The 18,358-nt window shown below is 43.4% G+C and overlaps 1 protein-coding gene across 12 annotated transcripts in view; it reads left to right on the forward strand.

Annotated features, from left to right (window-relative positions):
- The first annotated feature begins 812 nt into the window (after window positions 1-812).
- ephb3b (eph receptor B3b) overlaps window positions 813-18,358 on the forward strand; it is a 53,113-nt gene continuing 35,567 nt past the window's right edge. For all 12 annotated transcript variants that reach the window (XM_083671121.1, XM_083671123.1, XM_083671129.1 and 9 more), the window contains exon 1: window positions 813-1,480. In XM_083671121.1, coding sequence (XP_083527247.1) covers window positions 1,417-1,480 — 64 coding nt within the window. In that variant the 5' untranslated portion in view covers window positions 813-1,416. The remainder of the gene's footprint in view (window positions 1,481-18,358) is intronic.

Here is an 18,358-nt window from a genome sequence, read left to right on the forward strand (position 1 = left end):
ATGCACCCCTCGAATACTAGGCCTATCACCAATCGAAGTATCGTTAATAATATTTTATGAAGTTATATTTGAACAAACCTCGTATTGATTGAAAACAAAACTTTATGTAGTATTCACAACATTTGAAGAGAGAATCAGTCGCATAGCCTTGGTTACTGGTGCGTCAACTTTGTGTATTAGGCTACCTATTCACTTATTGATAAAAATACTGTAACCTTTGTCGGTCTATAGTTGAGGCGAAGGACAATAAAATAATCGCATTACAGATTACAGTTATTTTCTTTGGTTCATTTCCTTAGAAAACGATATTCACGATAAAATGCGATGAACCTGGGTGAGAATTGAACGATCATACTCACAGAAAATCCCAAAGTGTGCGTTGAACTTCGACAGGGTTACATTTCGATATCACACAATGTCCATTGAAAAGCCTAAATATTTGATTGTGTTGCATATACATAGCCTAATCGCTGAAATTACTTTTATCAAAAGAACAAGTGAGCAGAAACTCCGTCGTTTTGCTTTAAATTGACCTGAAATATGAGCATCCCGCAGGGGGGCGCTATGTCCCCATTGAAACCACTGTGTCCCTGATCTGCCTGTGTCTGCCTGATCTGGTATTCCCGAGAAAGGCAGTGGCCCCGGAGCAGCGGCTTTCCGAGCTAGTTGCGGGGGTGTGACCGTATGAAAGACTGACAGCTGCTTTAACCATAACCCCTCCTCCGTTGCACCCAGTCTCTCTCTCTCTTTCACTCTTCCCTTGTTCCTGCACAACCGCTCTTCATTCCAATGCACACACACCGAGCGGAGCATAAACTTTCTGCAGCCACGCCGATAATTCGCTCAGGGACTATACAACATATAAAACAAGGCGATTTTTCCGGGAATAACAGTTGATACTGTATGTATGTAAGCGTGTACATGCATAGCTGGACTACATTATGGTATTGACAGAAGAAGTGCGGAGATCTCATACCTCTTGACTACTAAAAAGTATTTGGATTTTTCCCCACGGACTCTGTGAAACGGACTTACATTTCCCTTCTTATCAATAATAAAGAATATATGCTGGAGATATTCTATGAGCGGCAACTGAGAACTGGGCAACTTCTCTTGTGGTCGATTTGCCAAATGAGAAGTATGCGGATTGGACGATTTTTGCCCATTCCCTCTTTTCTGGCATAAGCACAGCACATTGGAAATCTTCGAACAAGGAGAGGGCTGCTTCATTCCACAAAGCCTCTCAGACCTCCCTAATATTTAGCTAAATTTTCATTGTTTTATGGAGGTAACTCTGGGCTTTGGGTCTTGACGCGGCTGGACTGGGTGCGTGGAGCGTCGGAACACCTAGGATTGTATTCCCCCCTCTCTCCCTCTCTCCCGTGGGTTTATTTTCATGTCCGAGCTGACCGCTTTATGACAATGGATTACTTGCTGGTTTTATGCAGCCTCTTGCTGCCCGTGGCGTCGGCTGTTGAAGGTAAGATTAATATTTTAGGGCGTTTATACGGATTTTTGGATCGTGTTAAGCCACTGTTCTCCCTGGTTTAAATTAGTAGCCTAGTAAAGCATCGATGCCCCTCATGACCGGTTCGGTTAATATAGTGCGTAATTTGGAATAGCCGAGTTACATCCAATGTCTCTAATCGAGTAGATGCAATTGTTTTATTTTTCATTCAATATTTTAAACAAAAAATTCTATTTTCATGGCTCAAAGAGACCATTTGGGGTTTTAGCATAAGGAATCTATCTCAGATAGCTTTGCGCAACGTAAACCCAAACAACCCAAAATGCCGTACCGATAGAGGCTGGCATCAATACACATTTGTAATGCACACCAGTCAAACCGTTTCAACAATAGATGTGTATTCTTCTCTTCAGATCATTCATTGTCCCTGTTTCTTGCCTTTTCATTCTCGCCGTAAGGAAATTAGTGCAACACTCTCAACGGGGAGTCGGAGCTATACGTAGGTTGCAGCTCTCGGGAGTATGCGGGGCAAGCGATGCCCCAGACGCAGATACTTTCCCTTAAGTCAGCTGCTCGTATTGTAGTTATTTTTTATTGGAGACAATAAAGGAACAGCTTGATTAATGGTCAATCTAATACGTGCTAGTTGATCAACATGTACATTCAGCCTAATTTGTCACTAAATTCATGACTGACTGATTATATGGAAATTTGCCTTATAGGCTATTCATCTACAAACCCACTTTGCAATATTTCCCAATTGTGTTAGATATTATTCAATACATGTAAAGTTAATTCTTAAATGTTCTGTCATGTAGACAATATCAGAAAATGAAAAATATTTTTAACAGCACTTTTTCATTAAAAATAGGCCTACCACTGGTATGATCCGACTCACGTATGTCTATGCGTAATAGTTACTGTCATTGTTGACTTAAAATGTTTTGCTTGTAAGAAAAGGCGTGTTCATTAATAAATCTGGTATAGTAAACGTGCCCCTACGTCCAGTGCAACACCATGAATGTAATAATAATAACAACATGAAATCAATAATCTTCATTTTCAGTTGTATCATATTAATGCTTTATGTTAGGCAATGAAAGTTGATTGTTAAATCGCTTTGGCCTATAGCTTGGGACTTACCGTTGTAGCAAATCGAGTTGTTGGCTTGTGTTGCAGTTGCCTCTAGAAAAGTAGGACAGTGTGCCACTGTTTCAAATGCCACTACCACTGCTTTCCTGCGACTTGTCAATACATTTTCAACTCTTTTGAATTCACACCGATAAGACTATAGGTCTGTTTATGGCCTTGAACTTGGAATAACATGCACTCTGTGTGATCTATAGAGTCGTTTGATTACCATTGAGCCTTGACCCCAGTGCAGATGCTGACGAAACATTTCAGTTAATTGGTGTGTATTTTAGGTGTTTTTGCGTTAATCTGTCTTTTTTTGTTGCTTAGTTATTTTCACACTTGATCTCTTTGAAGCACAGGGGTAGTGGTAAAGAAAGATGTATTACCGAGGTTCCAGATAATGTTGGGCTTATCTGATAAGCTTTGTATTTTCATTAGTGCCTGCAGTCAGTCTCTTCATAAGGCCAACTCATGTCAAAGACACGGTAGCTTATGACGTATGCACTGAAAATCACTCATTCCTCTTCATCATATTGGTCTGCTATTACATTGATGCAGGTTAAAGATAGGCCCAGTGGGAGGGCCTCATTTTGAGTTTTGTGCAAGTGAGGTCGGGTTTTGGATAACCGAATTTCAAGGTGCAGCCTTTTGCCGAACTTGATGCATTTCGTTAAAACAATCTATTTCTAACCTAAGTGATGACATACATTTCCTAGTTGACCCGGTTCGAGGCTTAGATATGCATTTAATATGTGATTTATGACGCGCTCCGGAGACTTCTCTGAGAGATCCTACAGTGTATGGTGATTTACGTCTTGTCCAAGCCTGACCACAAACTATATGCACATTGTATCAGTTTACAGTCGCCTCCATCAAGGAGCAAGTTAATAACTTAACTTCTCTAATGTGAAAACACTTGCAGCACTGTAGGCCTCTATTGGCCATTGGTGTATCATCTATGTTAATGATTCCCATCGATTATTCATGAAACATGGGCTATCTGGTTAAACCATTTGAAACCCCCATATACCTATGATGTAGCTTAATTTTGGGCGCACAAGCTATAGACCTGAATGTCATAGCGTGCACATGTGACTTAATTTTTCATTAAATGGACGAATTGCTATAGATGAACTGCTTTAGGGTTTCATGAACAATATGTTATTCTTCATTTCATTTAAAAAGAACAAAAGCAAAACCATAGTATATGAGATGTATATGGCTATCATTATTTAGGCCTTTTTTGGTAGGCCTATTCAGTATTTGGAAATAGCAGTCAACATGTTAAAACAAACATTTGGACATTTTTACGCAATTGGACGAAAGTCAATTTTATTTTCTGCTTGTAATGTCCTACTTAAGAAGACAGTTTGAAAACAAAAAAGTACGCTTCATAAAAGCCCCATGGAGGCTATAGGCTACTGTAGGCTACCTCAATATCTTATATAGAGAATATGGCACATAGCTGGAAGCTGTTTAATGTGAAGCTCTGTGGCTATCTGTTTTCTCGGTGCATTGTATGAGACATACATTGTGACGATGACATTCCAGTGCACAGGCGGGTTAATCTTTCTCCACTGTAAATTATGTTTATGATGGAGGCGGAAGCAGATCTGTTAGCGGTGCACACAACACACAACAACAACATCTATCACTATTTGCCAAGTTGCAACCACATTTTCCCACTTTGACGCGTATTTAATTTCACTTATATTTCGCATCGGGTTTTTTTTTAAGAAAGGAAAGAAGCGTTGGAATGTAACTAGGCCTACGTTTTCCATTAGCGCACCATCTTCTCTCAGTTGATAAATTCTTAGACAGTGCCAACCACTCAGCATCAGTGTTATATGATTTTCCTAAATGTAAGTATTAATTGCCATAGCGCTTTGATAAAAAAATATAAGTAATCGTTGTCAGTTAGGTGACTTACTCAGATAGGTATCCACTTTGAACTCTAACCATGAATGGTTGTTGTACAAGTAGGCCTAATAATGACTAATGCATAGATAAATGGACCGGTATTGTCAGCTAAGTTCCAGGAATCTCTCTCCGTCTGTGTCTGACCTTTGCTATTTATGGCTGTGAAGTGTTTCGAATGAAGCGCGCGGATTGGCCTCGGCCACTCCCGCAGTAGTTTGTGTTTTTACTGTGATCACACCTCCGCAGGCTTTTTCCTGTCCCTGTTTTGCAGTTGGCGGATCTCTCTCTCTCTCTCTCTCTCTCTCTCTCTCTCTCTCTCTCTCTCTCTCTCTCTCTCTCTCTCTCTCTCAATCCTTCTATCTTGTGGCTTGAAGGCCTCGTCATCATCATTATTGCTCAACCCTTTGAAAATCAGCAGGGGCCATTTTGTCCGGCACACTTGTTCTGGGTTCCCTAAATAGGGAAGCCAAGGCCCGGCTTCATTAGAGTGTCTGTGTGTTTGTACAGCATGATGCCCATTGGAGAATGAATTAACTAAGGATTGTATTAACCTTATACTGACTCTATGGGTCCGCAGGGCGCACGGACCACGCGCAAAAGCCCACCTCGGAGTAGGCCCATCCATTTTACCTTTGTCATTCAAAGGCAACATTTGCAACAAAGGCTCTCAAGGATAATGGTCTAATGGTCATTACTGAATAGACAAAATGGCCAAATGGTGATTACTGAATAGACAAAAGAAATGATTAGTACTAAGGTTAACTATGAGAAACAACTCTTGAAGATGACAAATTGTGTGGCAGAGAGGTGGAGACCTGAATTTGTAAAAGAAAAGCCTAATGTCTGCACATCCCTTATGTAGATAGTCCTTTCCGGGATGCCCTGCACAACACAATGTAAAATAAACGCATACTGTTGGACAAGCATTAGGCCTGTAATTGAAATACTATCTAATATGATATATTAAGCTAAATTAAATATTTAAATTATTATTAAGATAAACCCTGAAATAAATGGTGGTTTAAACATATGAATCAAATATGAATTGCTAACTAGTAGTAACAACAACAACAACAACAACACAATTAGTATGTGTATTATTATCATTAATATCACTAATACATATTATGTATTTATTTATGTAGGTCTATTGTTGTGGTATATAATGGCTCTTTCATTGCCGTTGCTTTGAATTAGTTGTATACTGTAGGATAGGCCATCTATCCCCCCAATAAAAGTCTTGCATGCTTTGTTAAACTTTTTACAGTATTAATTATTTCAACTCCTTTCTACAGTGTCGCAGTCGATGTGGCCTGATAGATCAGCGAAAACCGCGTTGCATTACAGTATCGATTATGTGTTGCGGGAGATTGGCTTGCTCTCCGCTATAGGAAACCAAATGGGTGTGACTCGGGACCAGTCGAGTCCCTGGCCTTACAATCTATTAGAGGGCAGGTCATTATTGCAACCAGCCAAAGGATGAAACGTTGACGTTGAAGTGCAGCAATTACCAATTCATAAGGCAATTTATTATTACTAGCCGGTTTGAAAGAAATGGTCTGGGACTGAGTGGGACTATGTGACTGCCACGTTGACCAAGCAAGAGAGCCACGCACATACAGGCTTACATTTGTATGATCTTTGACTTATTGAGTTGCATACATAGAGCAAATTGATTCAAGTAATAAATTAATTCAGATAATCATAATGAATTCCAGTTACATTATAAAGTCTTAGAAAATGTATTCTTTCTTCGTTTGGTATTATAATCTCAGTTTATTATTATTATGTTATATTCTATGTATAAAGTGTAATTATGTATTTCGCACGCAGAAAATCAAGATTTTCTTTTTTATGTATTTTTTCTTAGAGTCCGTGCTCCTTTTGCCATATTGCATGTCGCAGTAGACACATTTTTGCAAACTGAATTTAAATGCATCGGAATTAATTAAATATTTTAATCTACATTTTATAAACTTGAAAGTGATTTTATTCTTAAATGTTATTCTGTAATGAAAATGATAAACAACAACAACAACAACAACAACAACAACAATAATAATAATAATAATAATAATAATAATAATAATAATAATAATAATAATAATAATAGCCTACTGCTACAAAAAATAATGCTATTAATAATGATAATGATACTAATAATATAGTAATAATAACAACGATGCAAAAATTTGTAATAATAATAGTAATTACATGATTGTTACTGAAGTAGTCACCATCCAGTTGTTCAATCAATAGTAACTGTTCTCTTAATGTTTAAGTCATGATTTGACATGGCGGCAAAGATTAACTGTGACTCTAAATTGTATAAAAATGCCTCCTTAAGAGGAAAAAACGAAAGAAATCAGATCACTTCATGGAAACCGATTGAGTCAGCCCACAATCTGTACTGGCAGATAGGGCCCCAGCCAGTTGAGAGGTCACATGCTAAGGAGAGGCCATGTTGAACAGATGTACAGTGTCTTTGGTTCAGATTGGTGTAAGGAGCTCAGAGGGGGAGTGCGGGGTTGCAGCGCTGCGTAGAGCTGACAGGCTTATAGATGCTATGAGAATCAAGAGCACTCATGTGAATACTGATGGTATATGGCTCATACACTGTAGCACCAAGCTCTTCACTCATATATCCAGGAACAGCAATCTTATACAAGGAACATAGAGAAGAACACTAGCCAACTTGGTCGAATATGCTGTAATGTATATGAATGAAGCTGTGTGTTTTTTAGATAGCCTAACTCTGTTATGGAGAGTATTCTCCATGAAGAACCTGTGATGTCAAATGAATAGATGGCTAATTGATGCAGGACTCATTTGGATACAAACAGGAAACCTTTATGTCTGTCTGTCTGTGTGTGTTTGTATGTGTATGTGTGTGTGTGTGTGTGTGTGTGTGTGTGTGTGTGTGTTTGTGTGCGCGCCCGTATGGAGATCCCCCTTTCTCCTAAAGAGCCTGTCCTGGCAGCTGATGGAGGGTCTTGTAGAATAGCAGGTCTTTGACACCCGCTCCCGAGAGCGAGATGGAGCGAATGTGTCTGGGCCTGCCCACTGCCAAATTCCCACTGGTGCTGTCTACAGGCAGCCGAGCGGAACGAGGGAGAGAGGTATTGAAAGGAAGAGAGAGAGACGCTTGGACTTGCACTCTGTCTGGGGAGAGCGAGATGGGTGGTACTGCTTGGGCTGTCTGTGTTTCCCATTGCCAACCACCGTGGATGAGAAAAGCGGCTTAGGCAACCCAAACAAAGTCTCATGATGGCGGGATAGTGTAAGGGTAGTACAACATTGTAAGGGATCTCCTCTTTGCTCACTGTCAAAGTTAGAAAGTCTCTACTTATTCTTGTTCTCAATTCAACTATAAAACATCAAATTGTTTCATTTGTGTCAAGCTTGAAACTGTTTGTGTCTGAAAGCCATTGAGTGTGTGTGTGTGTGTGTGTGTGTGTGTGTGTGTGTGTGTGTGTGTGTGTGTACTAGCACTTGGCCCCCAGTCCGTTTGTTTTGTTCTTTGGTCTAACTGAATCATATTAATGGGTTTAAAAATTCTGATGAAATCCTTGACATAATATTGACGGCCATCAAAGTAGGCATTTCATTGGCCCCTTCCATGTCGGACGTCCATAAAGCACAGCTGAAATGACCATGTGTCAAAACACCCAGATTATTACTGTAAGGGGCCACCATGAACCCACGCCCTATGACCCTTTGCCGGGGTCAAAATAAGAGTGTGTGTGGGGGGGGGGGGGAACCAATGTATATTTACAGAAAAAATACACAACAGTCAAACAGTCAGTGCTAGTTTTTGACACACATAAACAGTCATTCCAAGGACGCAAACAAGCCAAGCTCATAGCCACTGAAGTGTACTTGAACATATACGCCAGCTAGCTAGCAGCTTAGGGCCAATGTGCTATTCACATGTAGCCCTGGTGTGCTCGTGGGAGATGACTAACACACTTTTATAGGCATGCCACGGCCATTACGCTGCACAGAGTGGGGGGGTGGGGGGGGGTGGGGTGGAGGGAGTGGGAGGGGGATGTCTCACAGACTTCTCCACACAGTGGTTTGATCCATTTCTCCGCCCTCCTCCCTCCCCCTCCTGTTTTTTACAAGCTACAGGCTCTTGTAACAAATTTTGCCGATGGAGCAGAAAGGATCTTTGATATGTATCCTTTAAAAAACGCAGTCACATCTGTCGGGTGCGTTCGCTGTTCCAAAATAGAGTGCCCGGAGGAAAAAGGCCATCACCTGATTTCAGCTTTTGCTACTCTTGTTAAATATTAGAGAACGAATGAAAGAGGGGTGGGGGGGAGTTTTTAGCGGTACAGCCTTAGCTCCGGGCACTTGGTTGTTTTTGGAGACATTTGAAAGGCTGGCAATACACCTTTTGCTACTTTTCAAACAGCTGTCATAAAGTAGGGAAGGTGTGATGATGGGGACCTTAAAGGGAATTGCTGAAGTCAGAGCTAGTGCGCTCGGTGTGAATATCCACTTTGATTAGAGGCAGCGCATGTGTGAAAATTGTGTGTGTGTGTGTGTGTGTGTGTGCGCGTGTGTGTGTGTGTGTATCTGTGTGTGTGTGTCGGTCAGTCTGCATAGCGTGGGAGTAGAGAGTTACAGTGGCCACTAAAACTCCATCCGCTCTCTCTTGCTCCTTCTCGTCAGTGTTAAAAACACCCTCCACCTGCTCTTAATATACACTTCAAACAGCACACTGCCGTAGGGAAGGTCCCCTCCTCAGCCCACTGTTTCTCCCGCTTTGTCTTTCTTTTCAAGAACAGGAGTAGACTTAACCATACCCTCCGCCACTTATCAGCGACAACAGAATTCACTCTCAATGACTTAGACTGTGTTTCTCACCACAACATGATGCAGCTTGTTAGAGAATGTGCACTACTTCAATGGCAAAAGCTATAATCCTGTTAACTTCTTTTTGTAATTTCCATCATTCCCTGGTGTGGCCTCCTGTAGGTAACGCCAGTTGTAGGAAGCACTTTGCTGCACGTTGAAATAGAGGCTCGATGCCACACTGTCTGGCCAACTGTGTGAATGAGCATGAAAAGTAGAGGACACAAGAAAAACAATGGGAAAACAAAACCGTTTAGTACATTTTTTTCAAGACAGCTATTGTTTTTGCTCGCTTTTTTTGCATCCCACCAAATGTATAGGTGTTAGGTCCTTTTTACTACCAAGCTGATCTGACACCTTTCCATTTGGTGATATAGTGAGAGCTGTGACAGTGTGTGTGTGTGTGTGTGTGTGTGTGTGTGTGTGTGTGTGTGTGTGTGTATGTGTGTGTGGTGGGGACTGTAGTTGAGACAGTGTGAAAGAAAGTGGCGAAAGGAAGCCCTCTGGGGTAGCATTGGGTGCTCTCGTCTCCAGAGCTGTTTTGAAAGTGTTGCTAAACTCAGTCTCCGGCATTGTCTGTCTCCTGCTTGGGGAAATAAGATACTTTACGCAATCACAGGCAATAGGCATGATATATTAATAATAACTAATCTCCTAACAGATTTTGATGATGTAATTTATTTATATTTTTCTCACTGGATTGTTTATATGTTCCCAAATAGAATTCTGAATGAAGAAATGTAGAACTTGTTGTGTGCTTATCAGGAGTGTATGAATATCATTCTAAGAATCATATTGTTTGGTTTAAACATTTGCTCACCATTTGTAGTAATATAAGACTGCCGAAGCACCATGTTGTGCTTCAAGACAACGGCTTTTTCCCCTCTCACATCTTTAGGACCCCCCCACTCCTCCTGTCTCCACACACACACACACACACACACACACACACACACACACACACACACACACACACACACACACACACACACACACACACACACACACACACACACACCTCTTACTTGCCCAGATCCCATCCCCTATTCCTAATGAATCAATCAGATGGATCCATTCATTGTGTGCTGTCAGGCCCCATCGATCAGTCTCTTTCTCTAACCCCATTGGGGAGTGGGGGTTAGTGTTAGAGGCAAGGGTTTGAAACATGCATACAGTTCAAAGACCCCTCATCACCTGCCCTTATATGGTGTGTGTGTGAGAGAGAGAGATAGATTTGTTATCTTGGCTCATGAAGTCCTACGGTGACTGACCTTCTCTTCACCTACCACGCCGTCTTACAGTTACCGTGCTCAGTGTCATACCCATAGGCAAGGAGGTCCAGGTTGGAGATAGCTATGCCCGGGGCTGACATATCTCTGCCGGCAGTAAGAGTGATCACAGGGGCTGCCCCTTTTCCCAGAAAACTAAGGGCCATCCCCTGCCAGGTTAGAGATGTGTGATTGTGGGGTTTAGTTCTGTGCTCCAGTTTTCCACTGAGCCACGGTCTGTGTGGCTTATCAGTCATTAAAGCCCTCTGGACCTGAACCTGAGAGAGAGAGGGAGAGAGAGAGAGGGAGAGAGAGAGAGAGAGAGGGAGAGAGAGAGGGGAGAGAATGAGAAGGTTCTCGTTTTCAAAAGCCACTTGGTTCAGTACTGGCCAGCCGGTTAATTTCAAAAGGTGTTGAGAGAACTGACAATGCGGACATAGTGACCCAGGTGAGACTAGGGGGAGCTGTGGTAAAATGAGTGGGGTTGGGGAGAGTTAGAGGGAGGGAGGGGGGAGATGGGGCAGGATGAGGGAGTAGATTGGTAGCCCCCCCCCCCTCCTTGCTTTCTCTCTCTCTCTCTCTCTCTCTCGCTTTCTCTGTCTCTCAGTCACCATATAGGACTTCATATGCCTAGATAAGAAAGCTCTATCTTTAACTGCCCTCCCCCCTCACCTCTTTCTCTCTCTCTCTCTTTCCTTCTCTCTCTCTCTCACAACCCTGCTCCCAGATGAAGGAATCTGCCAGGGTTTTTAATGAACCTAACAAGCAACTAGGCGCCAATTTCAAGACAGGATCTCTCACCATGTCATGGAGAGAGAGGTTAAGGAATGAGGGTCCGAATAGAAATGAAAAGCACACAAGCAAACTGATAAGATTTTAAAGTTTTATTGTTCCTGCCTGTAGCTAGATTATCAATAATCAATACAATCATTTAAACAGATACATTGTTTGTTTTCGCAGAGCCAGTTATGAGATTATATGGTCCAACATGTATTGTGGTTGAATTCAAGGACGTATAGTGCTCCAACTTGCTGTGGTCATTTAGCAAGTTAAACACAACACTGCAGGTGTATCCACGGGCAGCCGCGAGGGTCCTGAGTGTGAAGCCGGCAGATAGCCTGGCGCTATGGCATGCCAAAGAGGACAAACCTAAGGTTCACCGCGTCTCATTCAAACAGGTGGGCTCCAAACAAACCACCTCAGACAATGCCTCCCTTTCTCTCCTCTATTTACCTTTCATCTCTTCACCTCCCTGTCACTCTTTACTGCTGTCCTTTCCCACCCTTACTGTACTCATCTCTCCGCCCCCATAGCACGTGATTCCCATCCTTCTACCTTTTATTTTCACCACCTCTTTCTCCTCTGTGTTCCTCTTCACTCCCTCCCTTGTGAGCGTCCCTTATCTGAGGTACAGTAGGTCCTAATTGTGGTATTATTTTCCTTCCCTGTTATCTGCCACCCTTGTGATATAAAACTCCCAGGAGCACCAAGCAGCTGGGAGACAGGGGCCATTGACTACCCAGAAGCCTTTGTTGTGTCCACTTGTTGATAAGGGCTGAAAGTCAGACGACTTCCTCTATTGTGTGGAGAGTTGTCTGTGACTACGCGTCTCGGCACTGAGGTGAGATGGGGATGCATCATCTCCCCACTTCACTCTGACATTGTTTCCTGTGGAGCCCAAATGGTGTGCCTGTATGCAAAAGAAGAAGTTCAAGATCTGACACTTACATGACAGGTTTGACATGGCGCTCTCTTTCTCTGTCGCCCTTGGCGTTTCTAAGAACAGGTTCCTCAGTTGTTAGCCTTGACAAGAAAAAAAGGATTAGTACAAATGGAAAGAAGTGCAAGAGGACTTCAATGGGCCGTAACTCGATATGTGGCTGTAGTAGGTGGTGGAGGGTGTCTAAGTGTGAGTCGCGTGAGGTGTTTAGGGTTTTAAATACCCCGGCAGAACAGCAAGGAGTGTGAAAACAATCACCAGGGACATGAAAGTGAGCTGGAGCCCCCAGTGGGGTCAGATAACCCCCGACCAGATGGAGATGGTCAGCCAACCAGGGGGGTCGATGTTTATACCGTTGGTGTGAGAAGTGGGATATGAAAACATTATCCCGAAAGCCACTTTTGGCCCCTGTGAATCCCTTTGGGATCTGAGGCTGAAAGGCTGGTGATGATTAGAGATTCAATTTGGCGATCCATCAATCAATGCTAGAGGGAGAGGTGGGAAGGAGGGGTGGGAAGGAGAGGCGGGAGTGAGACGAGTGAGTCGCTGTTGATAGCCCACCCTTAAAAGGAGACTAGGGTTGGGCCTCATGAGAGAGGTGTTTTTTTCCACACTTTGTTAATTAAGCGACCAAGCTGCCTCTGCACTTACTTATTCATGAATCTTTGCTTCGATCGTTGCAGGAGACCACTTGGTCCCCTCATTAGTCCAGCGCTAATGGCAGCTGGACTCTTAGACGATCCATACAATTAAAACATTGAGCGCCATCCCCCATGCCATCTCTGCAAACAAAACTGGAACACTCTTTTAACCTTGACATTTTTTCTCCTCCTTCGTCTGGTGTTGTGTTCCTTGTTTCAGAATGAATTTGCACTCATGGGATGATACACGAACACTGAATAATCTTATTCCCATCTGTATTCCCATCCTGTATAAAGTCATGGGTATAGGGCCACCTTAGAGATTTTCCAGCCTCTGTATCCTACATTGAGGAGATGCTTTTGATCTTAATGAAGGTTAATCTCAGCTAATCCTCCCTCGCAGCTTCAGTTCCTAGTGTTCTTGGTTTCACTTGACTACCACAAAGGGAGATCAAATGGGATGAGGTACCACAACCTTTGATGTCAGTAGTCCTAAGGATACATTTGAACCTAAAATATGATTTACTTCTTTCTTCTCTTGTTCACTTACGTACACAGACTGTGAACAGTTTTATTTCCCCAGACATGTCAATACAATTCAGGAAATTGGATATGAAACAAGATCGCAATGACTGAAAAGTTAATCTTCCAGTTAGTGAAATAGTTACACTTTCAAAGTGAAAGATGAGCTGCTGATAAGAATCTGACATAATGTATTGATATATCCACCATTTAAAGGCACATATTAAATGCTGGTGAAAAACTAACATTGTCAGCTCCACAACACTCTCCTAGCATGTCAGTCCTGTAACATCAGTCCCTTAACACACTGCCCTTGAGCATTTTGCTTGGTAAGGTGATGAAGTCACTGTTCAGACACATGGAGTCCATCCACATTGGCCTTGTATGGTGTGGTTTTGAAGCCATAAACACAGTTCCTGAATCAGATTTACTGGCCTGGGGCTTAGGGCCTCATTAGGTTCTGACCACTCTCCGAGTGGTTCTGGGTCAGCGCCGATGACTAATCAGGCTGGGGCTGAGCCACACCCTGATGTGGTCTGGAGCAACTCTCCCATGTGAACCCCACCTAACACAGACCACCAAGTGCTCTGCTACATGTGTGCTTAAGGTAGATGGTACATACTTGTGAGTGTTTGGTGTGTGTGTGTGTGTGTGTGTGTGTGTGTGTGTGTGTGCAGTTTTTCCTCCCACTAACTCATTGTCCTTTGTCCATGAGAGGATCATTGAATGTGTGCATTGTGTTCCTGGGTGAACTCAGTCTATCCACTGTCACATTTCACACCATCATCCCAATCTGATTGGCAACTAATCAAACAATATTGACTCAACACCATGAAGAGAGCTGTCAAAATAACTTGGGGTTAATGCATAGATCAGTGATTGACTCTGGATGGATGGAGGTTGACCTTGACAGCCTTTGACCTCTGCTAGTTATCCCTCAAGCACTATGGCCTCAGAATCCCTCTGTCCCCTTTATCTGCCCTGCCTCCCTCTCTCTCTTCCTCCCTCTCTGTAACCTCTATCACACTAGCCGCTAACCTGTTCCAGTCTCCCTCAGTTGTTTGTCTCAGGGGCTACACACACACACACACACGCACACACACACACACACACACACACACACACACACACACACACACACACACACACACACACACACACACACACACACACGCACACACACACACAAACACACACGTACACGCACACACACAGGCACACAAACACACAGGCACACACACGGCAGGGCTGTTTGACCAGCAGGGCTGTTTGCATGCGATAATTTGGCACCTCTGTGACAGTGGTGTGTTCCTGGTGAAGTCCCTGGAGATTACTGTATTCTCCCTGTAAACACACACACACACACACACACACACACACACACACACACACACACACACACACACACACACACACACACACACACAAACACACAGTTACAGTCCCCCTCTCTACACTCCCTCTCGCCATGTGTATTTGTGTGTGTGTGTGTGTGTGTGTGTGTGTGTGTGTGTGTGTGTGTGTGTGTGTGTCAGCACATAAATCAATCTGGCCTGGCGGCCTTGTGACCTGGGCTACTGTGGGGGGTATCAGTGGTACCCTTCTCCCTAACCGCCGGCTTTAGTTACACATCAATGAAGGGTGAATAATACATTAGCAGCATAGCCTGCAGTATACTCTCCCCTCTTCCCCAATCCCTGGAAGGATGCTCCATAGCATCTGTCTCCTTCTTTTTTCAATTAACCCAGGAGGGCCTATTCTTCTATGCTGCCTGTTATATATTATGCCCATAATCAATTCAGATTTATGGTCAGGCTTACTCTATGGCATATTCATGTTGGAGTGAAGGTGTTAAGGGACACCAGCGTGTGAGGCAGATGAGAAGGGAACTAAAGAAGCGATGCATAAACTCCGCTCCAATGGACTCACTATGTCTGAGGGCAGTTGTTGCGTGTGAGGGATCTTTTCATGGGTCAACGGTTGCGACTAGGTTGTTACTGGCTGCCTGGACGCAACAGCAGAATAGAATGGTAAAGAGAGAAACAGATAGACAGGCAGATTGCTAGACAGATGGTCAGACATACAGACAGACAGACAGACAGACAGACAGACAGACAGACAGACAGACTAACAAACAAGATGCATGAAAACAGGTAGGCTGTCTACCTCGATGGCTACAGTTTGCAGATGGATGCTCCAGTACATGTACATCCAGCTAGATGTGTGTCTGGGCCCTAAGTGCTGTGTTATTTATTTTCTCCAGTTGCCATCCGGGGCCCTCTCTGTGTCACGGCAATGCACAGTGGTCTTTATGTAATTGTAGCAAGCCGGTTAAACCCCCAAGCCATATGGGCACCCGCAGCCTTGGATGTCGATCTGTCAATTCCTTTAATTGCACAGAGGCGCATTTTCACTGTGTGGCCTTCTGTCGCTGTGGAAGAGTGTCTTCGCTATAGGTTAAAAACATTAATGCATGATTAAGCTGGGGACGGCTGGGAACGGCTCAGTCCAGCCATTGATGACTACATAACACTGATCAAAGATCATTATCTCGGATAGTATGGCTGATCTAGGATAGTGTGGAACTTACAAGTGTTCCGTCCAGCAATGTCATTTGGGGAAGGTCATGCACACATTTGCATGGCATGGGGTTATGTTTTAATGGATAAATTGCTCCGGCCACACATTCCCTCTCTCTCTCCTCTCTGGTTTTCCAGCACTTTAAGCCGCCGCGGAGTGCTAAAGAGGCGAAGCCCATTTGGAAAAGGTCTAACGAGTCAAGTTATTACTGCAGCCAAGTGTGAGATTAATTAACTGAGTGGCGATTAAGAATGCAGTCGACAAGATCTCCTGAAAGAGCGCGAGGGGAGCTTCTGCGCTAGAACAAATCGACATGATTTATCTCGCCAAGCCATTTGGGACAGTGAAACAAAATAGCCATAAATAATAATGATCTCCCCCTCTCTCAAACTTAATGATGCCAAATAGCAAATAAACACATTTTTCTGCCAACAAAAAGTCGTCAAAAAGCCGAAAATAAATATATAAATCCCTGGTAATTAACCCACAGCTGTTTGTCATCATTGGCCATTAAATTTGTTCACGGTGAAAACTTATGAAAAAATACGGTGGGGGAGAGGGCGGGGATGAGCGTCAGGATCCAGCTATTTCATGGGAGAGAAGGCTGCCAAGGTGTTGCCAGTGGAACATAGGCCCAGCGGAGGGGGTGAGATTCGACAGCTACCCTCCACTCAGGTTAGTTAGCCAGCTAACACACGTTGAGGGAGGACCTAGAGAAAGGGAGGAGACCCATGCGTGAAGGAGAGAATCTGTCACAGAAACAGAGAAGGATAGGCACTAGGTAGGGAGAGAGCGAGAGAGGGAAAGAGAGGGACATAGGGGAAGGACAGGAATCGAGAGACAGAAATGTTGAGGCCGGACTCTCTGCCTAGTTTAGCTTGATCTGCCCCAGTCACGCATGTGTGTATGTGCGTATCAGAGCTGGGTCAAAAACCTTCTGTTAAATACAAGTGTATGATGTGTGTGTCATATCAAGCATGTGTGTCTGTGAACGTGGTTTTAAACCTCAGTATGTTTGAGTTTGTAATCTATCCCTGTGTTCAGAGTGTGTAACTGTGCGGGTTTGTGTATGTGCGTCAGTGTCCCAGCCTGTTTGTGTGTGCATGTGTGTGTGTCACCCGTAGCACAGAGCATGCAAAGCCCTGACCTGGCTGCATTCCTGCCGGCAACTGCCTAACCTCCTTTTGCTGTATGCGTGCTCATGACCTGAATGGGTAATAAGTGGGCAGGTAAACATTAACGAGTTCTTTGCTCCTTAATGAGCTAACGTGAGAACCGGCAGTCTAGCAGCACACAGGCTAGCGTGCCCCGGGCTAACACATCACCTGGAGCCCCTTAGTCTGCTTGAAAAGAAAGGCGGAGGAGAAGAAAAAAAACAAGTATAATTACTCATCTATTACACTGTGGTGAGGCTGGAGTCGTTAGTCATTTTCCGCCTTCTTTTTCTTTCTCACAGGTAAACGAGGACGTACCTCAGATATGAGCATAGCTCACGGTGATAATTGAGTCGAAAATTAGCGAGCACGTCTTCATCAATAAATCATTGTTGGTGCTTGGATAACTCAAATTATGTTCTAGCTTGCAGTTTTTTTCACGAAAGCTTGGGAGTGTTCTGTGGTGTTTTTTTGTTTATGTTACTTGAGAGGACGGATGAATGGATGAAAAAAACATGTAAACCTCAGGGACTTTGGGCTCTCCATGGTATATTTTCAACCATTATAAAGTAATTGAAAGCCACTGGTATGTGGAAAATGTGGACAACCACATCAGGCTTTGCCCAATGCAGACAAACAGCTGGTCTGGAAATGTGAAGCAGCAGCAGTGATCTCTAATTAGATTGAACGCAACTATTACACGGTATTGTATAAGTGGACTGTAAGATGATCCAATATGTTTGGATGATGACTATATCAAAGCTGTACACTGAAATTGGCAGTTAGAATGAAAGACTCAATAGCTATTTAAAACAGAACAGTTAAGCCGGAAGTTAAGCCCTCCTCTTATTGAGCGAGCCATTCAAATACACTGCTTTTATACCCTGCCCAGCTCCAGAGCTTTCTGGGTTACACAGAGAGGACAAGCAGGATTTTTCATTGTGTGTGAACAAGGCTCTGTGACTATGTTCTCTCTCAAAACCAGCTGAGAGCTAGTATTAGCTGTGAGGTAGCACTCACAGACAGCATACTATTCAGACAATACACAAGGTCTTTTTGCAGAAGGATACTGTGTGTGTGTGTGTGTGTGT

This window comes from Argentina silus, assembly GCF_951799395.1.
Source record: "Argentina silus genome assembly, chromosome: 6".
NCBI classification, from domain to species: Eukaryota; Metazoa; Chordata; class Actinopteri; order Argentiniformes; family Argentinidae; genus Argentina; species Argentina silus.